The sequence below is a fragment of the Magnolia sinica genome, chromosome 14, assembly GCF_029962835.1.
Source record: "Magnolia sinica isolate HGM2019 chromosome 14, MsV1, whole genome shotgun sequence".
NCBI lineage: Eukaryota > Viridiplantae > Streptophyta > Magnoliopsida > Magnoliales > Magnoliaceae > Magnolia > Magnolia sinica.
In genome coordinates, this window is record NC_080586.1 from 33,757,683 (window position 1) to 33,777,046 (window position 19,364).

Here is a 19,364-nt window from a genome sequence, read left to right on the forward strand (position 1 = left end):
ACCTAAAACCTAAACCCGATCCCAAACCTGATTTCCTAAACCTAAACCTTAAACTATTCTCAATTCCCTAAAGCTATAACCTATAACTTAAACCTAAACCTAAACCTAAACCTAAACCTATAACCTTAACTTAAACCTAAAATCTAAATGTATTTTCAAATCCCTAAACCTAAACCTACACCTAATCCTAATCACAACTACTTAACCTAAACCTAAACTTGAAAACCTGAACCCGAACCTGATTTCCTAAACATAAACCTTAACCTATTCTCAATTCCTTAAACCTTAACCTATAACCTAACCTAAACTTAAACCTATAACCTACACTTATAACCTAAACCTAAACCTATAATATAAACGTAAAACCTAAACCTAAACCTAAAACCTAAATGTATTCTCAAACCCCTAAACCTAAACCTATAACCTACAACATTAACCTAAACCTATTCTCAAATCCCAAAACCTATAACTTAAACCTAAACCTAAACCTTAACCTATAACGTATAACCTATAACCTAAACCTATAACCTATAACCTAAAGTCAATTCCCTAAACCTTAACCTATAACCTAACCTAAACCTAAACCTAACCTACACTTATAACCTAAACCTATAACATAAACCTAAATCTAAAACCTAAACCTAAACCTAAAACCTAAATGTATTCTCAAATCCCTAAACCTAAACCTACACCTAATCCTAATCTCAACTCCTTAACCTAAACTTAAACCTAAACTTGAAAACCCAAACCTAAACCCGATCCTGAACTCGAACTCGATTTCCAAAACCTAAACCTTAACCTATTCTCAATTCTCGAAAGCTATAACCTATAACCTAAAGCTAAACCTTAACGTAAACCTATAACCTAAACCTAAACCTTAACCTAAACCTAAACCAAAACCTATAACCTAAACCTTTAACCTATAACCTAAACCTATAACTTATAACCTAAACTTAACCTATTGTTGTTTCTATATTTTTTAAAACTCTCTTTTAATTCATTGCTTAGTTTCAATAAGATTGTACATAATCTGTTGCAACAGAAAAGAGAAGGGCTTAGTTTTTGAGTTCTTTTAAGCTTCCTTATCATCCATGCATAGCACTGCAAACCTTTACTAAACTGTAACTCTAATCGGAACTTTATGTGCAATCTAATCAAGTGCATTAACATCTAATACTATCCTATTCCTTTGCAAGATAACATTGTCGTATTTATGGGCCCTTGTGCTACGATTCTTGTTCTCATCATCATTGGACTTTCATGCATGGGAATTAAGGATGTATCCCTTCAACACATGCCCCTTTTTACAAAGCTTTAATTTTTGTTGTTGTTTCTATTAACTTGAATTGAAACACTTTTTTGCATTATTTGCTTGCATTAGTTTTATTTAAATGACAATTTTATTTTTAAAAAGTGTCCACTTTTTTGGAAAAAAAAAAAAACACAAATGAAGTTTCTGCAATTCTTCATAATTCCGAATTATAATGTTTTGTTGGTTGAATATTCTTTTATTGGGTGAAAGACAAAATGAAAATTGTTACTGATTTTTTTTTTTCTATTTTTTTTTATGCAAGAAATTTCCTAACGACTTTAGGCCGTCCATATTTTTCAAAAATATTCAAATCTGAGACGGTCCATAACCGTCCTTTTAAGGTTCATCAGAGACGGCTCATAACGGTTCTTTTTAAGGACGGTCCATGACCGTCCTTCAAGGTTCATCAGAGACGGCTCATAACAGTCCTTTTTAAGGACGGTCCATGACCGTCCTTTCAAGGTTCATCAGAGACCTTATAACATCTATATTTATTGATGGTCCATGACTGTCCTTCTTTATAGACGGTCCATAACCATCTTTTAAATGTCCATAGAAATGACAGTTCATGACCATCATTTAAGTAATATGATGCCCTAAAATAAGACGGCCCTTGTGATGGTCCAAAACCGTCCTTTATTGTCTTTTGAGACGGTTTTCAACCGTCCTTTTTTCCCAGTTTTAGCGTAGTGTAACCGACTATAGATTCGAAGTAATTGGAGTGAGTTAACCTATGAAAACGTGAGCTAATCACCTATCCCTTGAGAAATCTTCTAGCATCCATAAAATAATGACTCTGCTAGCGTTTAACTAGTCACTCTAGTCGTGACCTGACTTGAAAAGCAATATCTTACGAATTCCTGAAGAATACCAGTTCTCGCACATTTACATCTGCATCTGCATCGACATCAACATTCAACCAAAAAAAAAAAACTAAAAAGAACAAAATTGTGCATATATGAGTCAGGCGTCCTTGAAAAAATCTCTTATTGCAGTATAATCTGCACCAGATCACTAGTTATGTACACTTGAGGAGAAGAGAGACGCGGGGAAAACGTATCGAAAAGATCAAGTCTCTAGTCAAGACTACAAGAGTGGGTAGAGAAAGAAGGAAACAGGTCGACATAGCTCAAACTTCGCTAAAATAGTGAGCAAACAATGAAGGAATAATAAATATTTATAAACATCTAAGGGGGGAATGCCTTTAATGCTAGCATCATTCATGAAGGCTTGAAAAGACGCATCGACGCACAATCTCCACCACGTAGCAATACGAGATTTGCCCAAAAGTAGCATTAATGAAGCATGGACAAGTGTCTGATTGTGAGTCACCTAGAAGACGAAACGACACTCGTCACTTTACACACAACTCCTCGTACGACGAAATTGCCTTAAAATCTTCCTTAATCCCCATGACATGCACTGTCCTTTTCGATTCCCGCCTTTATCACTAGATGACAAAATCGAAGAAAACAACTGAACTGAGCTAACCACCCACAATTAGAATTTTAAAATCTTGTGCTCATACAACAATTCAAATCCTTACTTCCCTAGCTCATGTACATGGAACTTGGAAGTAGGAGACAACTGTTATGGGGAAAATTGATTTGACTAGCCATATAAGACACATGACAAAGATCCAATAAAGCAATCTCTCCCAGCCATTGATATGTCGACCACTAGGGAAGTCGAGCTGAGCAAAGGACTCGATGGCTAAGCTGAACTAGTCAACCGAGCTCGATAATAAATTCATCGACTGACCTGATCATTTCGATTAAGTTGTCTAATAGAAGTCAGCCTCAAATACTGACCTCAACCTCGGAACAAAAATATCCAAAGAGAATCTCATGTCATATAAGAGCATGATCGATCCGACGAGATCCTAACTAAAAATCACGTCAATCAGGGAAAAATCGGAGATATTTTCGGGGACAGATTCCTACTATAATACGGGTTCCTCCAATGTATCTATGGATCCACCCAGATATGCAAACTGCCTAGAAAACCTATAAATACATCACTCTGCCGAAGGAAAGAGGTAAAGACAAAAATTCTAACTCCAGCTATACCTACCTTAGGTTCATTTACCTGATTTAGGCATCGGAGGGTCCCGGGCCACAACTAACGCCCCCAATGTTCATTCATTTTTTCATTAAGTGCAGGTATCTAGCGGCCTATAGGTGGAGTTATGGGTTCAACCAGATTCAAGCGATAACAGTGTACATTCCTTAGTGTAATATGTAACATTAATAAAGTAGTTGTTAATTTTAACTTTAATTTGGATCTACACTCATATGCTGGATTTAGTCGGAGTATCAATCAAAGTTCTCCATTCAGGAATGTATTTTACACCTATTCTCTGCGAGTCGACTGATTAAGAATTCCTTTCTTGTTCTTTTATCTGAATTGAAAAGTTCTTTTGTATGGAAGGTAAATGCATAACATATTATCAGATGATGAACCCTACCTTTTAAATATTACCTTACTTTAACAAATTTTACGAATTAACTAAGATCCTTTAATATACTCTGCAAATGGATGAATATAGGACCAATCTCATTTGATCTGGGTCACATACCATGTATATGCATATGCTGGTGCTTGGAGTAGTAGTTGCTCGGTTTGGTCTGAGTTGGGCCGCAAATTCAATTCTCTCACGCAGTCAGTCACTTGTAATTAGACAGAAATGGTAAAACCGAACGTCCACAAACCGTCAAATGGTGCATGGCCCCATTAGTTAGAACTGAAATTCCCCTTACACTGCAAACATTAAGCAAAGGATTGACACGATCCAATGCAGAAAATCCTACCAGTTAATATTGGGCCTTTTTATCAGCTGAATGGGCACCATTGCTGCATTCTCTTATCAGCCGTTTATTTGTGGGCCATAAATTGAAAATTATGATTTCCGATTTGAGTACTTTTTTGGGACACTGTCCATCTTAGTTGGGCCGAGCAGGCCAATGTTCTGGATCAATGAACCGTGGGCCCCACTTGTACAAACTGAAAACCCAGGTATCCTATTCATATTATCAGGTATAGTACTATACACTTACATGGTACACGTGCTTTCTTTCGCTCGTTCAAGACACTGCAACGGGGACGTAGGAATAGATTTCCTAAGAACGGACGGCCCCGGCCTCACCCAAGACGGTGTGGCCCTCACCGTGGGTCCCACCTTGGTGCATGTATACCATATCCACACCATCCATCAATTTTTTGAGATCATTTTAGGTATTGATTCCAAAAATGAAGTAGATCCAATCTCAGGTTGATCGCCCCACCGTTAAAAACTTATTAGGGCCCACATTAATGTTCCCATAATGTTTATTTGCCATCCAACCAGTTGATAACGTTATATAAACATGGATGAAGTAAAAAATAAAACACAAATAACAGCTTGATCCAAAACTTTATCGGCAGATAATAAGTTTTTAATAATCAATCACCATTGTTTCCTTCGGTGTAGTCCACCTGAGATTGGGATCTCCTTCTTTTTTTTTTTTTAAAAAGGATAATTCCCCTAAAATGATCTGGCGAAACGGATAGACGGTGTGGATAAAGAATACATGCATCAAGGTGGGCCCCACACTAAGGGCCGCACCTTCCTGGGTGGAACCGGGACCATACCTAATCCGCTTCAGGTGTTGCATTCATCACAAAGGTAGAATTTTGTGTTTGAAGTGGGGTTGTGTAGTCCTGGGATTGGACACGTGTCTGGTAGATAGAACACCATAGAATGGGTCTCCTGCACTAGCCGCATTTGTATTCAAATGAACAATGATAGGTCTAGAAAGGGGAGGTTTCTTTAGGTTTATGATGGACTGCATGTGGGGTGAAATTCCACTCTCTTTTGTTTTCTTTCTTTCCTTCCTACTATTGTTGCCTTTTGAGGATAGACAAATGCCTAATGTCTTTCTTTGATTGGCCCTTCTTTAGTGGGCCACACGTAATCAAAAGGTCAATCGGCAACGGATCCGATCCATTGGAGTAGCACAGCGAATTGGGTTGGTGGGCCCGCCGACTATGGATTATCGTCAGTTAGGGGCCGGTCCCCAAAATTAACAGGTGTAAAATTAATGTGTTGCTGTCCATTTTGAATAAAAAGCTATACACGTAATGAAATGTATGCCTGTCAGAGTTGTACTCGACTGGAATAAAATTAAATGACTTGTATCTCTAAATTAACTGAATTAGGATTAGAACCATGAAGATTGAATTGATTATTAAACCATCCACTTTTAAAGCAATCAAGCATTCATGTCTTTCTAATGGATCATTTTTACCTTGAAATTAAATAACAGCCTTTATTTCTTTCTAGTTGATCATTTTTACCTTGACGCACCATCAATTTTATTAATATGAATATGAATATAAGTACAATTGGTAAAAGAAAAAAGTAAACAAGTAAAAGATCTTATCCACAACAATTTGTGCTCATGAAACGATAGTAGTCCTGGCAGATATTAGTTGGTCATGGTGTATGATTAGTAGGTCGTGAACATACACCATGACCCATTAAAAGGTTTATGTAATTATATTTGCTTAAGGCCCTAAGATTTTTTATTTATTTTTTAATCCATATGCTGCTTTTATAATTTTGAAACGGTGATGGCCATGTGTAAGATTTTGTAACTTTCTCGACAATTTTTAAATTAGGTAATGGCTTTTCTAATAACATGAGGGACGATAACTAATTTTAAATGAGTTCTTGCTCTTACATCCGATTTTGTACTTTTCTAGAGGGGTCTTGGATGTTCTCCTGAGATATCTCTATCTGAAAAATAAAAGATAAAAAGTTCTACAATGGTCATGTCATGTTATTTTGGCAAAATGGAAGTCCAATAAAGACAAGTCTTTGGTGAAACTTACCTTATACATTAGGGGTCATTTGGTACCATGGATTTGGGGGGATTTCAAATCGTCAGGTTGTTTGGCACCGTAAAGTAAGCGGGGGTTCAAATCCCCTCAAATAGGGGGTTTGAAATCGACAATAAGAGCTTTGATTACATCTAAAATCCTTTTAAGAGTTTCATGTGTAACATGTATGTCACTGGACTATTAATCTATTGGGCACATGGCCCACTAATGATATTCCAAAACAATTAGATTATTAATTGCATCACTATAATTATTTTAATATAATTATCAATATTGTCCAAGCATTGTCCATATAAATCAACGGTTAAAAATCGTTGGTTAGTCACTCGGACATGATCTTGTACTCGTAGCCCATCCGAGACTTGGAATTTCATTATTTTCGGGCAAAGCATGTATTTCAGCAGACTTATTATAACCATTGTGTCAAACATTATATACATCACTAATTAAGATATTAAAGTTGATTAAGTAATTAAATTCAATGCCCTATAAATATACCATGCATAGCTACTTTTGGATTAAAGTTGATTATCAATCAAGGGTGCCAAGCATAATAAGAAGATTTCAAATCCAGGGGGGTTCAAATCTAATGGGTTTTGAATCCAGGCTCCCAAACAAGCCTTTATAGGTTGAACGTGCCTTGCATTGTCTGTTAATTACATATCATAAGATAGACGTCCACCTTAGTTGTGCATACATCTTTGACACCTGGCCTACCTAATAGGATAGGTGTCCTTAGAAAATAGGTATCTAGGATTTTTTATTTTTATTTTAAAATTTAATTATTGTCAATATATTTTTCTTATATTTTTATACAAGTATGCTATACGTGGTAACTTCATACTTATCAAGCTGGGCTGTGTCAAGCCAGTGTAAAGAAAATGAAGTGCAAGTCTGCAAAGGACTTACTTGAAGACATTAATCATGGAAGAGAAGAACTTGATACTCAGGTAGCCCGAGATGGATGATACACAAACATTTATAAATCACTAAGAAATCGCACATATGGAATGCCCACCACTCAAATTAAACCGTCCAAATTGCGGGCCTCAGCTTAGATGCACCATGACCCAAAAACATGCTTAATTTAATTAAATGACTATTTGATTTATTTGACAGTGTAAAAAAAAAAAAAAAAAAATCCAATGTTCCCGACTTCAAGAAACAAGTGTGTCGTTAGGATTATTGGGTCAATCTGATTTTGGGACAACGACTTAACCCTGGTGAGTCCCACAGTTTTGTCAGTTTAATTTGAGCTAATGCATATGCTGTCTACAGTTTTAGAGTGCGTGCCTGAGCATCAAACATCATTGGCAACCGGAGTAAGAAATGGCAGGGCCATCATGGAATATTAGTGGGGTCCATAAAAAAATAAAAATAAAAAAGCAGTTTGGATGCCATCAATTGCCGTTAAAAGGAAAAGGAAGTCACGTAAGAATAGAAAGGGGAGGTTGAGTGTGGGTACAAAAGCAATAAATGGAGACAGGAAGATGAATGTTCGATGCCCACACAAAACGTACTTAAAAAGAAAACCATTCCCATATGATTCCAATATGATTCCATTTCTTGGAATCGTCCCTTTGTTCTTTGCCATACGACACAACTTACAGACTGAGAGGAGTTGTAATTTAAAAAGCTATACTCGCGGAAGTAGGACTTTGTTCTATGTGCCAATTTGTTCCACGAGTGTGAGATCCTGGACGTTCATTAGGTGAGCACTGATGGATTGATTCAATGGCCTGAAATTCATGCCCATCTCGTGATCAGTTGGGGTACACCTGTCGAATAAAAAACGAACTTTCAAAAAGAGTTGACCAAGAATCCACAATGGGCGTACATGTACGATCCAACTACACAATCGACGGACATACGTCACCCAACTGATTCTTGGACAAACCTGATTTCCACGGATCCCATCTAAGGAACGGTGCGGATCTCATACGCATGCTGCATTGACACGTGTGGAGAGGGTGGGATACTCGCGAGAGTAGGACTTTGCTGGATGTGCCACTGCCGCACGTGCGTCCTAAAGTAAAACCCAGACATTCATCAATTGGGTGCTGCTGATATGTTAAAAAATAAAAATAAAAAAACCCGAGAATCAGGTCCATCCAGTCATCAGTTGGGTCACATAGTCCAATAAATAGTGGACAACTGAAAAGGATTGCGGAACATGCAATCCATGATGAATGGACCAGATTAATTTTCAGGCCATAGCACATAACCCATTTAGGCCCATCGATCGAACGGTCGGGATCTCACAGAGATGCCACGTAGGTAGTTGTGATAGAGAGGATAGGAGGACATGAAATCCAAGTATGGGGAATAGCCCATGTGAGAAAATCTTGAAGCACACGTTAAAACAGGAAAGAGAAATTATTAAAGTGTGAAGCCCCATGTGGTTATGAACCCATTCACGTGAAGAAGCTAGAATGCATCAAAACGTGGACCTATGACCCGTCATTTTAATCTCATGTCTTCTAAAATATTTTGATAGTGATAGACTGTCGTCTTTGCATTGAGATTCGAGATTACTATCCCACCGTTTATTTTTTGTGGCTGTGGTAATTTATTCAATGGCTATTGCAATTTCTTAGGCACATGCCCTTACAATAACCCTTTTAAAAAAAAAAAAAAAAAAACATGAAAGCAAATGTGTACATGTGCCACGGTCAGTAATATTACACGTGTCACCATGTTAGTGGCGTATGTGGCACTTGTAAAATCAGGATGGCCTACGTGTGTTGTCTGAGTCCACCCATCACAGCGTCGTGCATGTGGGGGCCACACCATTATTGGCACCATATCACGCGTTGCCATGGTACGCTTGTGACAAGTAGTTGTTTTATGACACATGCTTCTAATAAATTTGCAATGTGCACCGTTTGGATGCAAAAAAGAATTAAATTGCAAATGGTGAGATGGAAATTAATGATATTTGCTTGGTCATAACAAGGAAGGGAGTACTCAGTTCTCTCCTCTTAATTCAACTTACATTTCCTTTTTCTAATCCAAGCTTGAAGTAACATAATTTCAAGTTGGAGCCTACACCATGGATTGCCACTTGTCTGAGTCAACTTGTACTTAGGTCAAGATGAGTCACCCCTAACTCAGGCAAGAAGCACCCCAAATTCAGGATGGAATGACTCGTCTAAGTGATGTAAAACATGACACATATATATTCCTAGCATAGTTGGACCAAAAGAAAGTGGATTGTAAATTAATCATAACTTTTGATCGGGTATTGTTATGGGGCGCATAATCTGTCAATCAATTTACAAATTTTCATGAATATTATTTTTATTTTTTTATTTTTTACTTGTGAATTCAAAAAGCCTCTCTAAGGAGTCCAAATAAATTTCATAGATTTGAAGTAGTTATGCTTGAAGGAGACCATGATTGACCTCATTGAGTAATGGTTTTTCTTATGGTTTTAATACAATGTAGGGCCCATGATGTGTCTGGTTCCCACCATCAGATGGCACGTGTACTGTGAACATACTGCATAATTTTCTTGGACAAGTGTGTGTGTGTGTGTGTGTGTGTGTGTGTGTATATATATATATTGAGAGCTCATTTCAATTTACCATCACATCACAACAAAGCTAATTAAGGTGGTCATTTGCAAATACCTTATTATTGTTATTTAAAATGGCAACAACAATGCCTGTTGCATCTCGGGTATTCTTTCCCTGCAGACTCACTTGGTTGTACTCATGGCTGAGTCTCCGAGTTGACTCAGTCAGCAGTGACAGCAAGCAGCAAGAATGCGTTTCCTTGTTACTCGGCTTAAAATCTCGTACGATTCAACTAAGATATGGCCTACCACAATGTTCTAGGGAATTTTTGATTGGGATCATTTGGGACCATCTGGATGGTTATGATCATCCACGGGAATAATTTGATCTTGTTAGAGAATACATTAGCAGAGATTGAGAATGGACAAAAGAAGGCCTGTACGTGGACGGATGAAAATTGATTGTACGCATAGATAAAGATACTGTGCCCTCGCGACCAAACATGGTCACCTGTCACACAACTCACAATCCACCGCACTCTTTTCCCAGCCAACCTGCATTTTCTTTTATTGATTTTTACCCATTACTATATATATATATATATATATATATGTGTGTGTGTGTGTGTGCGCGCGTGCGCGTGGTGGGGCGGGGGGGCGGGAAGGTACTATGCGCTCGACCTCACAAGTCTGTCCCATGAGGTCGAGCTGTGTGGGCCCCACCATGATGCGTTTCGAACATCTACCCCATCAGTCAGATGCACCATTCCATCGTGGGCTAGGTCTCAAAAATCAAGTCAATCCTTGACTTGCGTGGGCCACACCACATACAGAAGTGGGGAGGGGTGTGCACCATTAAAACATTCATAATCATTTTTTGGGCCCACTGAGATGTGGTTTGCAAATTCAGCCCATCCATTATGTGTGTCCCACTTGGATGAGGGTTCAGACCAAGTTTCAGCAGCATTCAAAACTCAGGTGGGGCCCACCAAATGTTTTTATATGTTTTAACGGTGTCTTCACATGATTTTAAATGGTATGGCCCACCTGAGTTCCGTATACGGCTGATTTTTGGGATATCCCATAATTTAAAGGGGACCCATCAAATGCACGGTGTTGATGGTCGACACGCATCACGGTGGGGCCCACACAGCTCGACCTCACGGGAGCTTATTGTGAGGTCGAGCGCATAGTACCTTTTCCCATATATAATTTTTTTTTTTACATGGAGAACTTTATTCTACCTACAATTTTCTATGCGACCTCACGACTCTGTCGCATGAGGTCGAGCTGTGTGGGCCCCACTGTGAGGGGTTTCGAACATCTACCCCATCAGTCAGATGCACCATTCCATCGTGGGCTTAGGTCTCAAAAATCAAGTCAATCTGTGACTTGGGTGGGCCACACCACATACAGAAGTGGAGAGAGACCGTGCACCATTAAAACATTCATAATCATTTTTTGGGCCCACCGAGATGTGGTTTGCAAATCCAGCCCATCCATTATGTGTGTCCCACTTGGATGAGGGTTCAGACCAAGTTTCAGCAGCATTCAAAACTCAGGTGGGGCCCACCAAATGCTTTTATATGTTTTAACGGTGTCTTCACATGATTTTAGATGGTATGGCCCACCTGAGTTCCATATACGGCTGATTTTTGGAATATCCCATAATTTAAAAGGGACCCATCAAATGCACGGTGGTGATGGTCGACACGCATCACCGTGGGGCCCACACAGCTCGACCTCACGGGAGCTTACGGTGAGGTCGAGCGCATAGTACCTTTTCCATATATATATATATATATATATATACACACACACACACACACATACACTAAAGGTGGATCTGATGTGATAAAATCTGGGCGACTTTTGAGGAACCATCCATAGAGGTTCGCCAGAAATGAATCATGGATAATGGGCCCACTTGCATACCTCGGGCCAAGGATCACGTAATAATATGGACCACGCCACCAAGAAAATAAAAATGCGATGTCTGAGGTGTCCTGAATGAGATGCAACGTATCAACGATGAGTTGCCACACCAACGGCTTTATTTTAACCAACAAACACATGGAATCTTGATTTGATAAGAAAATTAAAGTTTTAAGTGCTGTCCTCCTCTTCTTCGGAAACATGAAATTATAAAAATAAGCGTATAAAAACCACACGTCCACTCTAATGGATGTAGACCTTTCGCTACCTATATAAAATAAAATAAAAACAAAAATTACAGTAGGGGCCATTTGGTTTCTGAGGAATACATTACCTGGATTTTATTTTTTATTTTTTTAAATGAGGAATTTTAAGGCACTATTATGGTAGTCTTAGAAATGAGTTCCATCTCATTTTAGTTAACACCACATTGGTATTGCATATTGTTAGAGTTGGCCTAGTATTTCCTAAGAAATGATTAATTTGCTTGCTTGATACATGGTTTCATAAGAAAACCTGGAACAAAAAAAATAAAAAAAATAAAAAAAATAAAAAAATAAATAAAAAATCTAGAATTTTATTTGAATTCTCTAGCACTTGCACATATCCCACGTGTCATAATTCAGCTTGTGGTCCACACATCTTTGGGCAAAACTGCAGGTCCATTTGGTCACCGGTGCCAGATCAGCAGCTCAGATAGCAATGTTTGGTGGTGATTGCACCTCAGTGAAGAAATTAGCTCACTCCAAAAAAAATAAGCATCTCTTCTGCCTAAACTACATCAATCATCAGGCCAGAGCAACAACAAAAAAAAAAAAAAAGGTGGTAATGAAAAACATTATTGGCAAGGTCATATATTCTTACCACTACAAGGTGGACCAGCCAGCAGCACTGGAACTCGCCACAGGAAAAAAAAAAAAAAACAATAGATTAACAACCCATGAGAAAACTACGACACATGCTCCATGAGGAAAACCAAAAAGAACTCTTCCCTAACACACCTTACAGCTCCTCCTACACGCACCAGGAACCTCTGTAGACCCCACCATATATTCCTGGTTCTTCCAGCACTCTCCAAGCGCGGCCCACCTCTCACAATGTTCGTTCTCATCTTTGCAATCACCAGCATCTATGATCTTGTCAAACGAGCTAACATGTATCCACTTTGTTGCCGACCATTTCTCACCTTCTATCACTGGACATCCAGCATGGAGACTCAGAGGATCTGGTGTGCCGTTTGCCTTGAGGTTGAAGAAAAGAAGTGCATTCCCTCTTTTTGGTTTTACTGAGCATTTTGCAAGAGGAAGTAGACAGTAAACACTACATTAATGGCCACTCAGAAAAAAAGGTCCGCCTGAGTCATGACCAACTAGTTATAGAACTTGTTGACTCGGAATTCAGCTGGGTCCCACTTGACACAGTTGCATGCAGAACTTGCAGGTTCAGTTTAATCATTTTAGATGGGAAAATAGTTTGTGCTTTAGCTTTCTAATGCACTATTTCATCATGAACCTTTTCAAGCAATTCAACCACATTAATATGTTAAATTAATGTGTACATATAATATTTTAAAATTTAAATGCCCAGATGAATCTTCGAGTCAACCAAACCCAGATAGTCATCGAGTCAAGTCAGGTTTCTGAACCATAGATAGGATAAACTGCAAAAACAAATTTAAAATCCATGCATGAGTTTACTCACCTGCAATTCCCTTTCTCGCACATTCCGATAAATCCTCATCCTTATGCGGGGACTCCCCCTAACAGAAGAAAAAAACAAAAAAAAAAGACCATTTATCAAGAAAAAGGAAAACGATGCCATTCCATTTCTTCACTTCACAAAGTAAGAAAATTTACCAACAAAGGTTTAAATAAGACAGTACCCATGCAGGTTGATTACTGTTTAGTAAATGGTGTCAACCCTAATAGATATCTCAATCAATCCAGACCTACCAACTGATAGCACCCTCATGAATGGGCCAACAGTAAAAGGTTGCTGTATATGGTGTGTCTAACCATTTCCATCCAAGCCTAATCCCAGAAAAAAATGGGGCTGGTTGTCTAAACCATATGATCTAAGGACCCTTTTCTGGACTTTTTGCCCTAAACTTTGCCTGACCGCCAAAGAAGGGGGATAGATTGGATTGTTAGAACTTCCAGTTGGCGCAATTTTCAGGTTAGGGCTTGTCCAAGAGGCGATCCAGTAATTGGACGGACTGGAGCCATCATTAAGGTGCAGTAATCAAGGGGTTTGCATTGTGTTAGCAAATACCATTTTTAAAATGGTACCGGATGTGCAATAGTGGTGGCAATGGCCTGGGCCCTTAAATGTGGCCTAAAGCCGAGGCATGGGTTGAAATCTAGGCCCGTTGGCTTGATTGTGTACTTGAAAGAGTAATACTTTGACATGGGTGATGCGAAAGGCAGTTATAAGTTACTGAGAAATTGCATACATGGTCTACAAGTATTTCAACCTAAGCCATCCAAACAATGCATTAGTTTATAGATGTATTATGAACCAAAAGTACTTTTATTTGGTTATCTAATTAGTAGATTGCTGGGCATTTATTGGATGGCTAAAAATGAAAAATATCCAATGGTCTTATTTCAAAGAACAAGTGTCCATGAATTAGAGGTTAGAACTTTGGCCTGTAATTTAGCATCAGTGGCTTTCACAATTTCGTCACTTTAATTTGAGTGAACCTTTGCCACATGTATCATTTGTAACTGCCAGCATATCAAGCACCAAACAGCTGGAGTATAAATTAACTTCCCCGCTTAAATTAAATAGTGTACAGCTGTCATGTTCTGGTGGTGATTCAATGAGGGGCGTTCATGTGATGGCTTGATGGGGCGGAGCACATGGCAAACATCAAGGTGAGAAGGACACATGTCAGACATCCAGGCCATTCATCAGCTAGTGGGCACCATCAGCATGCTGTATACCAAAAATCAAGCTAGTACGCTCACCAAGTGAGCCAGGTGTAGATTGAATTTGGAATCTAGGGCTTATTTTTCTAATGGTCAATTTATTTCATATTAGTTTGATCTGCCTGAGAGCAAATGGCCCTGGTGTCTAAGAAATTTGGTCCATCTCATGGAACGCTTGGATTTTCTACACATGCTACATGACACGTGTAGATGCGATGAGATGAAATGTTTGCACAGGCATATTTGGACAAGCTTTCATAGCAAAACTCTCCCCACAAAATATGGTACGTAGGAGGAGATTTCATACCCTGGCAGAGTGTGTGATCAATGATACATGAGCACAACAAAACTGTAGATGTGGCAATTTATAACTCAAATCAAACCATCCAATTAGTGCGACCCACTTAAGATAGTTTATAAAACAATAATTATAATAATATAATGCCTTAGTGGGTACGTTAATACAATCAAACCATCCAGTTAGTGGAACCCACTTAAGATAGTCCATAAGACAATAATATTAATATAATGCATTGGTACATTAGTTCACATCAAAGAAGTAAAAAATAAAAAATAAAAAATCATGGGCTCAAATTTTTCGAATAAATTTTCAAGCATCTGGCATGGCCTGAGTGAAGCCTTGGTAAAGGTGGCAATGGGCCAGGCTATGGCCGAGCCAATGTTGGTCCTAGCCCAGCCCTAATCCCTTCAACCTTAGCCCTGGCCTTATAAAGCCAGCCTTGTACGGAAAAGAGTTATGTGATCAAATGTTTGAAATAAGTCCAATTTATGATTTTTTATAATTTCCATCCAAGATAAAAATCCTACACATAAAATGGTTTGGATCATTGAAACATGACTCCGGATACATCTATTGTCTGTAAATTGCACATGTACATCAAATGGGATCCATTAACAAGTGTCTTTAAACCATTGTAATGGTGGCTCACTCAATCACTGCATTGAGCCCACTGGCTGGGCCATTGATTATTACCCCACAACTAGCTCCCGGGCCAAGCTTATGGTCCCAAGCTGGGCTGCCTGATGCAATGCCACCCCTAGGCCCTGCCCGGACATAATCCCAGAGGGCCAGCACTCATTCGATTAGGACTGGACCAGGTCCACCTTGGCCCAGCCCTAGTCCGACCCATCGCCACCACATATGATCTCAAACCTTATTTAATAACCGAACTCTGTTTGTTTGAATGGGAAACGGTGTGAATCGGAATACTTTAACTAACCTCTGCTGATGGAAATACAGTTTCGCCGCCTTTTGTGACATTGGAAAGATACATGAGTACAGTGGCAATACGGTGCCCACCCCGAACAATATTAACCTTGTCAGAGAAGTAATCGTAGTGAGGATCGTATTTTTGACCATGCTCATATCTTAGTACCTGTATGTCTTCACCATTTTCTGAGGAAGAACAAACTAAATTTTAGCTCTCCTGCCAAAAGTCTCAAGATTGCTGACTTCAAGTAAACTTGTAAATCAATATGTTCAATGGCATTATGGTGCCTAAGGCTGCCATGAAAAACTTAAAAGAGAGATGTTTCATTACGCATACATGCACATGTGAAAAGCCACACATCCACACAAGTGCTTGCAAGCATGATTGCATGTGCACACACCCAACTGTAGCACATCCATGCACAATAATTGAAGTTGAATCCCACGTGTTTGCAGTCTTGTCAGCACTGAGTGATAAAGTTCAGGGTGGGCACTACCATCTGTCCGATCAGTGAACTCTGCTCCATGATACATCAAATCACTGACGTGGGCTCCAAAAACTGCCCTTGCAGTTAGTGGGCCCCACATGGTGGTCTGATCAATCGGTTTTTTTATATGGTCCATGTGGTTGAACTGTGAAGTATATTTAGAGGTTTTTTTAGAAAGAAAACATATTATTTTATTCTTCAAATACACACACACACACACACACACACACACACACACACACACACACACACATTTATCTGTATACTCTTTTTTTTTTCAGGACTTCCACATGACCAAAATACTCTTGATACATTTAAAAAATACCCTCGCACCCACCTTCAAAAGGGGAAGTGTACGAATCGTCTACCATTTTAGCATAATCATCTACAGCAACATAAAACAGCCAAGCTCTATCAGCCCACCATGTCGTGTATGTAAAATCCACTGTGTCCATCAAGTAAGAACCCTAACATCCACTACACATATGGAAGATCAGCCTGATAAAGAACTCAGATGGGCCACACCAATGGGAACGATGTAACCTAAAACCAGTGTTATTAATATCGTACGATTCACGATTTGAATTGTACAATTCAAATCATATCGTACATGTATACAATTTGAATCATATATGAAAATCACAATTGGAGCATAATCGTGAATCATATTTAAAAACGTATGATTCAATTGTATTGCGTAAATACCAGAAATTTCTGGAAAAAAAATTTCAAAATTAAAATGTTAAATCTGTTTTTTGCATTTTTTTAGATCTTGTTTCTAAAACTCATTCAGGGTCCACCTGCATTAGAATATCAGAGAGAGAGAGAGAGAGAGAAGTTGTCATATCTTTTTCGTCGGTCAACGGAATTGAACACCGCTTGTTTCATTCGATTTCTACATCAAAATAGGAATGAATAAATACAAAATAGTTCTTTAATCTTTTCTTTTTCCATTCTTCCATTTGGGTGAAATACCTTTTTTCTTCATTTATTTCAAGAATTTTGTCATTTTCTTAATTATTTATAATATTATGTTTATGTTAGCCTAAATAATTGTCTGCTTGGGTAGTGATTTTTGTTGAAGTCTTGGAGATGAGAAAGAAGTCAAAGTCCAAGGATAATGACTCTACTTGGAATTATTGTTATAAGATGGATGAGAACAATAATCTTCATCTAAAATGTAATTTTTGTGGGAAGGCATATTGGAGATGGATGAAACATCACCTTGCCTGAACAAGATGAATGTAGCGTCATGGAAAAATTCAAAAAGTTGTTGGATGGTAATGTAAATGAAAAAAAGAAATGGTGTACGATGTTGGAAGAGTTCCCATTATTGATGATGTGGAGGAAATGGGTGGAGGAAAAAGGAAAAAGACTGAATGAATTTGTCGGAAGAAAAAGTGGGCCGAAAGAAAAGTCAACAAGCCACTCTAAACAAAATTTAAAATAAGTGAGATAGAGATAGTGTATGCCTTTCCATTTCTCAATTCATGTATTCGAACGCTCTACCTTTTAATCTTGTAAGTAGTCCATTCTTCGCACTATGATGGAAAAGGTTGCTGCATTTGGGAAAGGGTTGAAGCTTCTGTCATATCATGAAAGAACAAAATTTTGATGATGAAGGCTGAATCGATAGAGAAGTCTATTGAAATTAGTAAGGAATGTCCGATGGTTGGACTGATGAAGTGAATGAGTTTATTACAATTTTTTTATTTTTTTTTTGTTAATAACCCGAGTGGTACTTCTCATATCTTTCTTCTCTACCACTTTTTTCTATAAACCCTAAAGAACTTTACCCTTTCCTTTTAAACCTAAACCCGTTACTTAAATCCATCTTTTCCTATCCACCACTCAACCAAACCCAACCCATCACCAGCAGCCCCAAATGTACATATAGGGCCATACGTTCGTACGGTATGCCCCTTCCCTCTGTTTTCTTCCCCTTCTTCAATCCAACTTCCAATCTTATAAAACCTAGCCTAAAACCCTAATCCCCCAATTCCCTATGAAACCCTAAGTCCTAAATCTCCCATTTTCCCCAAAATTCCAAAACCCATTCAAACCCTAACCCCAGACTTGCACAAATCTGCCCATTGAATTAGAATCATACTTAGCTAATGTGAGAGTTCTAATCTCTCATTGGGCCTTAGATTTTCATGTTTATGTGGTTTGTGCTTGTGTGGGCTTGTGAATTAACGTAAATCTGAATTTTATCATCTATTTGGAACTCTTTTAATCATGGTAGAATGGCATGTTATTATATTTGACTTACTTTGATTAACCGGTTAATAATCTCCTGCTTCCAAATGGTTAAATCACATGTCCTGCATCAAATTTTGGTATCAGAGCAAGGATTTTAGCATAGGTATACATAGGGTCAGCACATTCATCACATCTAGAGTCTTGTTAGCGCATTCATTGCATATAGAGTTTAGGTTTACATTTGTGGCCTCTAGGTTTAGGTACCTTTCCTTTGCTACAACATAATACTTAAAGAGTCTTAAGGCTTAAGCCCCTTAGTTTGTCCCTTGTTTATGCCCATGCATACTAGGAGAGGTTTTGGTCTTCACCCTACCACCATGAGCCGAGATCAAATTCATGAAACTCTTAATGCCATAGCTAAACGACTGGAAACCCTTGAGGCTCAAAGCAGAAGCACCAACAACCGACAATGACTAACAATTGTAAAGCTCAATTGGAGACTTCTCTTCAGGCAAACCCCGACAATGGAGAAAATGGTCAATCTCAAGTGGGAGTTGCAAAGGAAGCTCATGTGGGAGGTCACGTTGGAGGACGTGGAATGAGTCGTGGCCGAGGTGTTGGCCATAATGGGGTGCGTATCCAACCACCCCTTGGAGAGTATCACGATTGTTATGATCCAGATGAGCACATTTTGAAAAGTGTCAAGGTCAAGGCCCTTAGCTTTGATGGTCATCTGGACCCAAAGGCTTTCCTTGACTGGCTTGCGGACATGGACCACTAATTTGAGTGGTATGAGATGTATGATCGGCGTCGTGTGAGGTTCACCAAGATGAAGTTGGTGGGCTAAGATAAATTGTTTTGGACAAAT

General features: G+C 38.7%; 1 protein-coding gene across 3 annotated transcripts in view; it reads right to left on the bottom strand.

Moving 5' to 3' along the window:
- Nucleotides 1–12,202: 12,202 nt before the first annotated feature.
- LOC131224841 (probable prolyl 4-hydroxylase 4) overlaps nucleotides 12,203–19,364 on the bottom strand; it is a 57,391-nt gene continuing 50,229 nt past the window's right edge. For 2 of the 3 annotated variants that reach the window (XM_058220256.1, XM_058220255.1), the window contains 3 exons: nucleotides 15,817–15,992; nucleotides 13,347–13,404; nucleotides 12,467–12,930 (listed from right to left, as the gene is read on the bottom strand). In XM_058220256.1, coding sequence (XP_058076239.1) covers nucleotides 12,638–12,930; nucleotides 13,347–13,404; nucleotides 15,817–15,992 — 527 coding nt within the window. In that variant the 3' untranslated portion in view covers nucleotides 12,467–12,637. Of the gene's footprint in view, nucleotides 12,389–12,466; nucleotides 12,931–13,346; nucleotides 13,405–15,816; nucleotides 15,993–19,364 lie in introns of those variants that run through there. The other variant, XR_009161194.1, reaches the window with a different exon arrangement.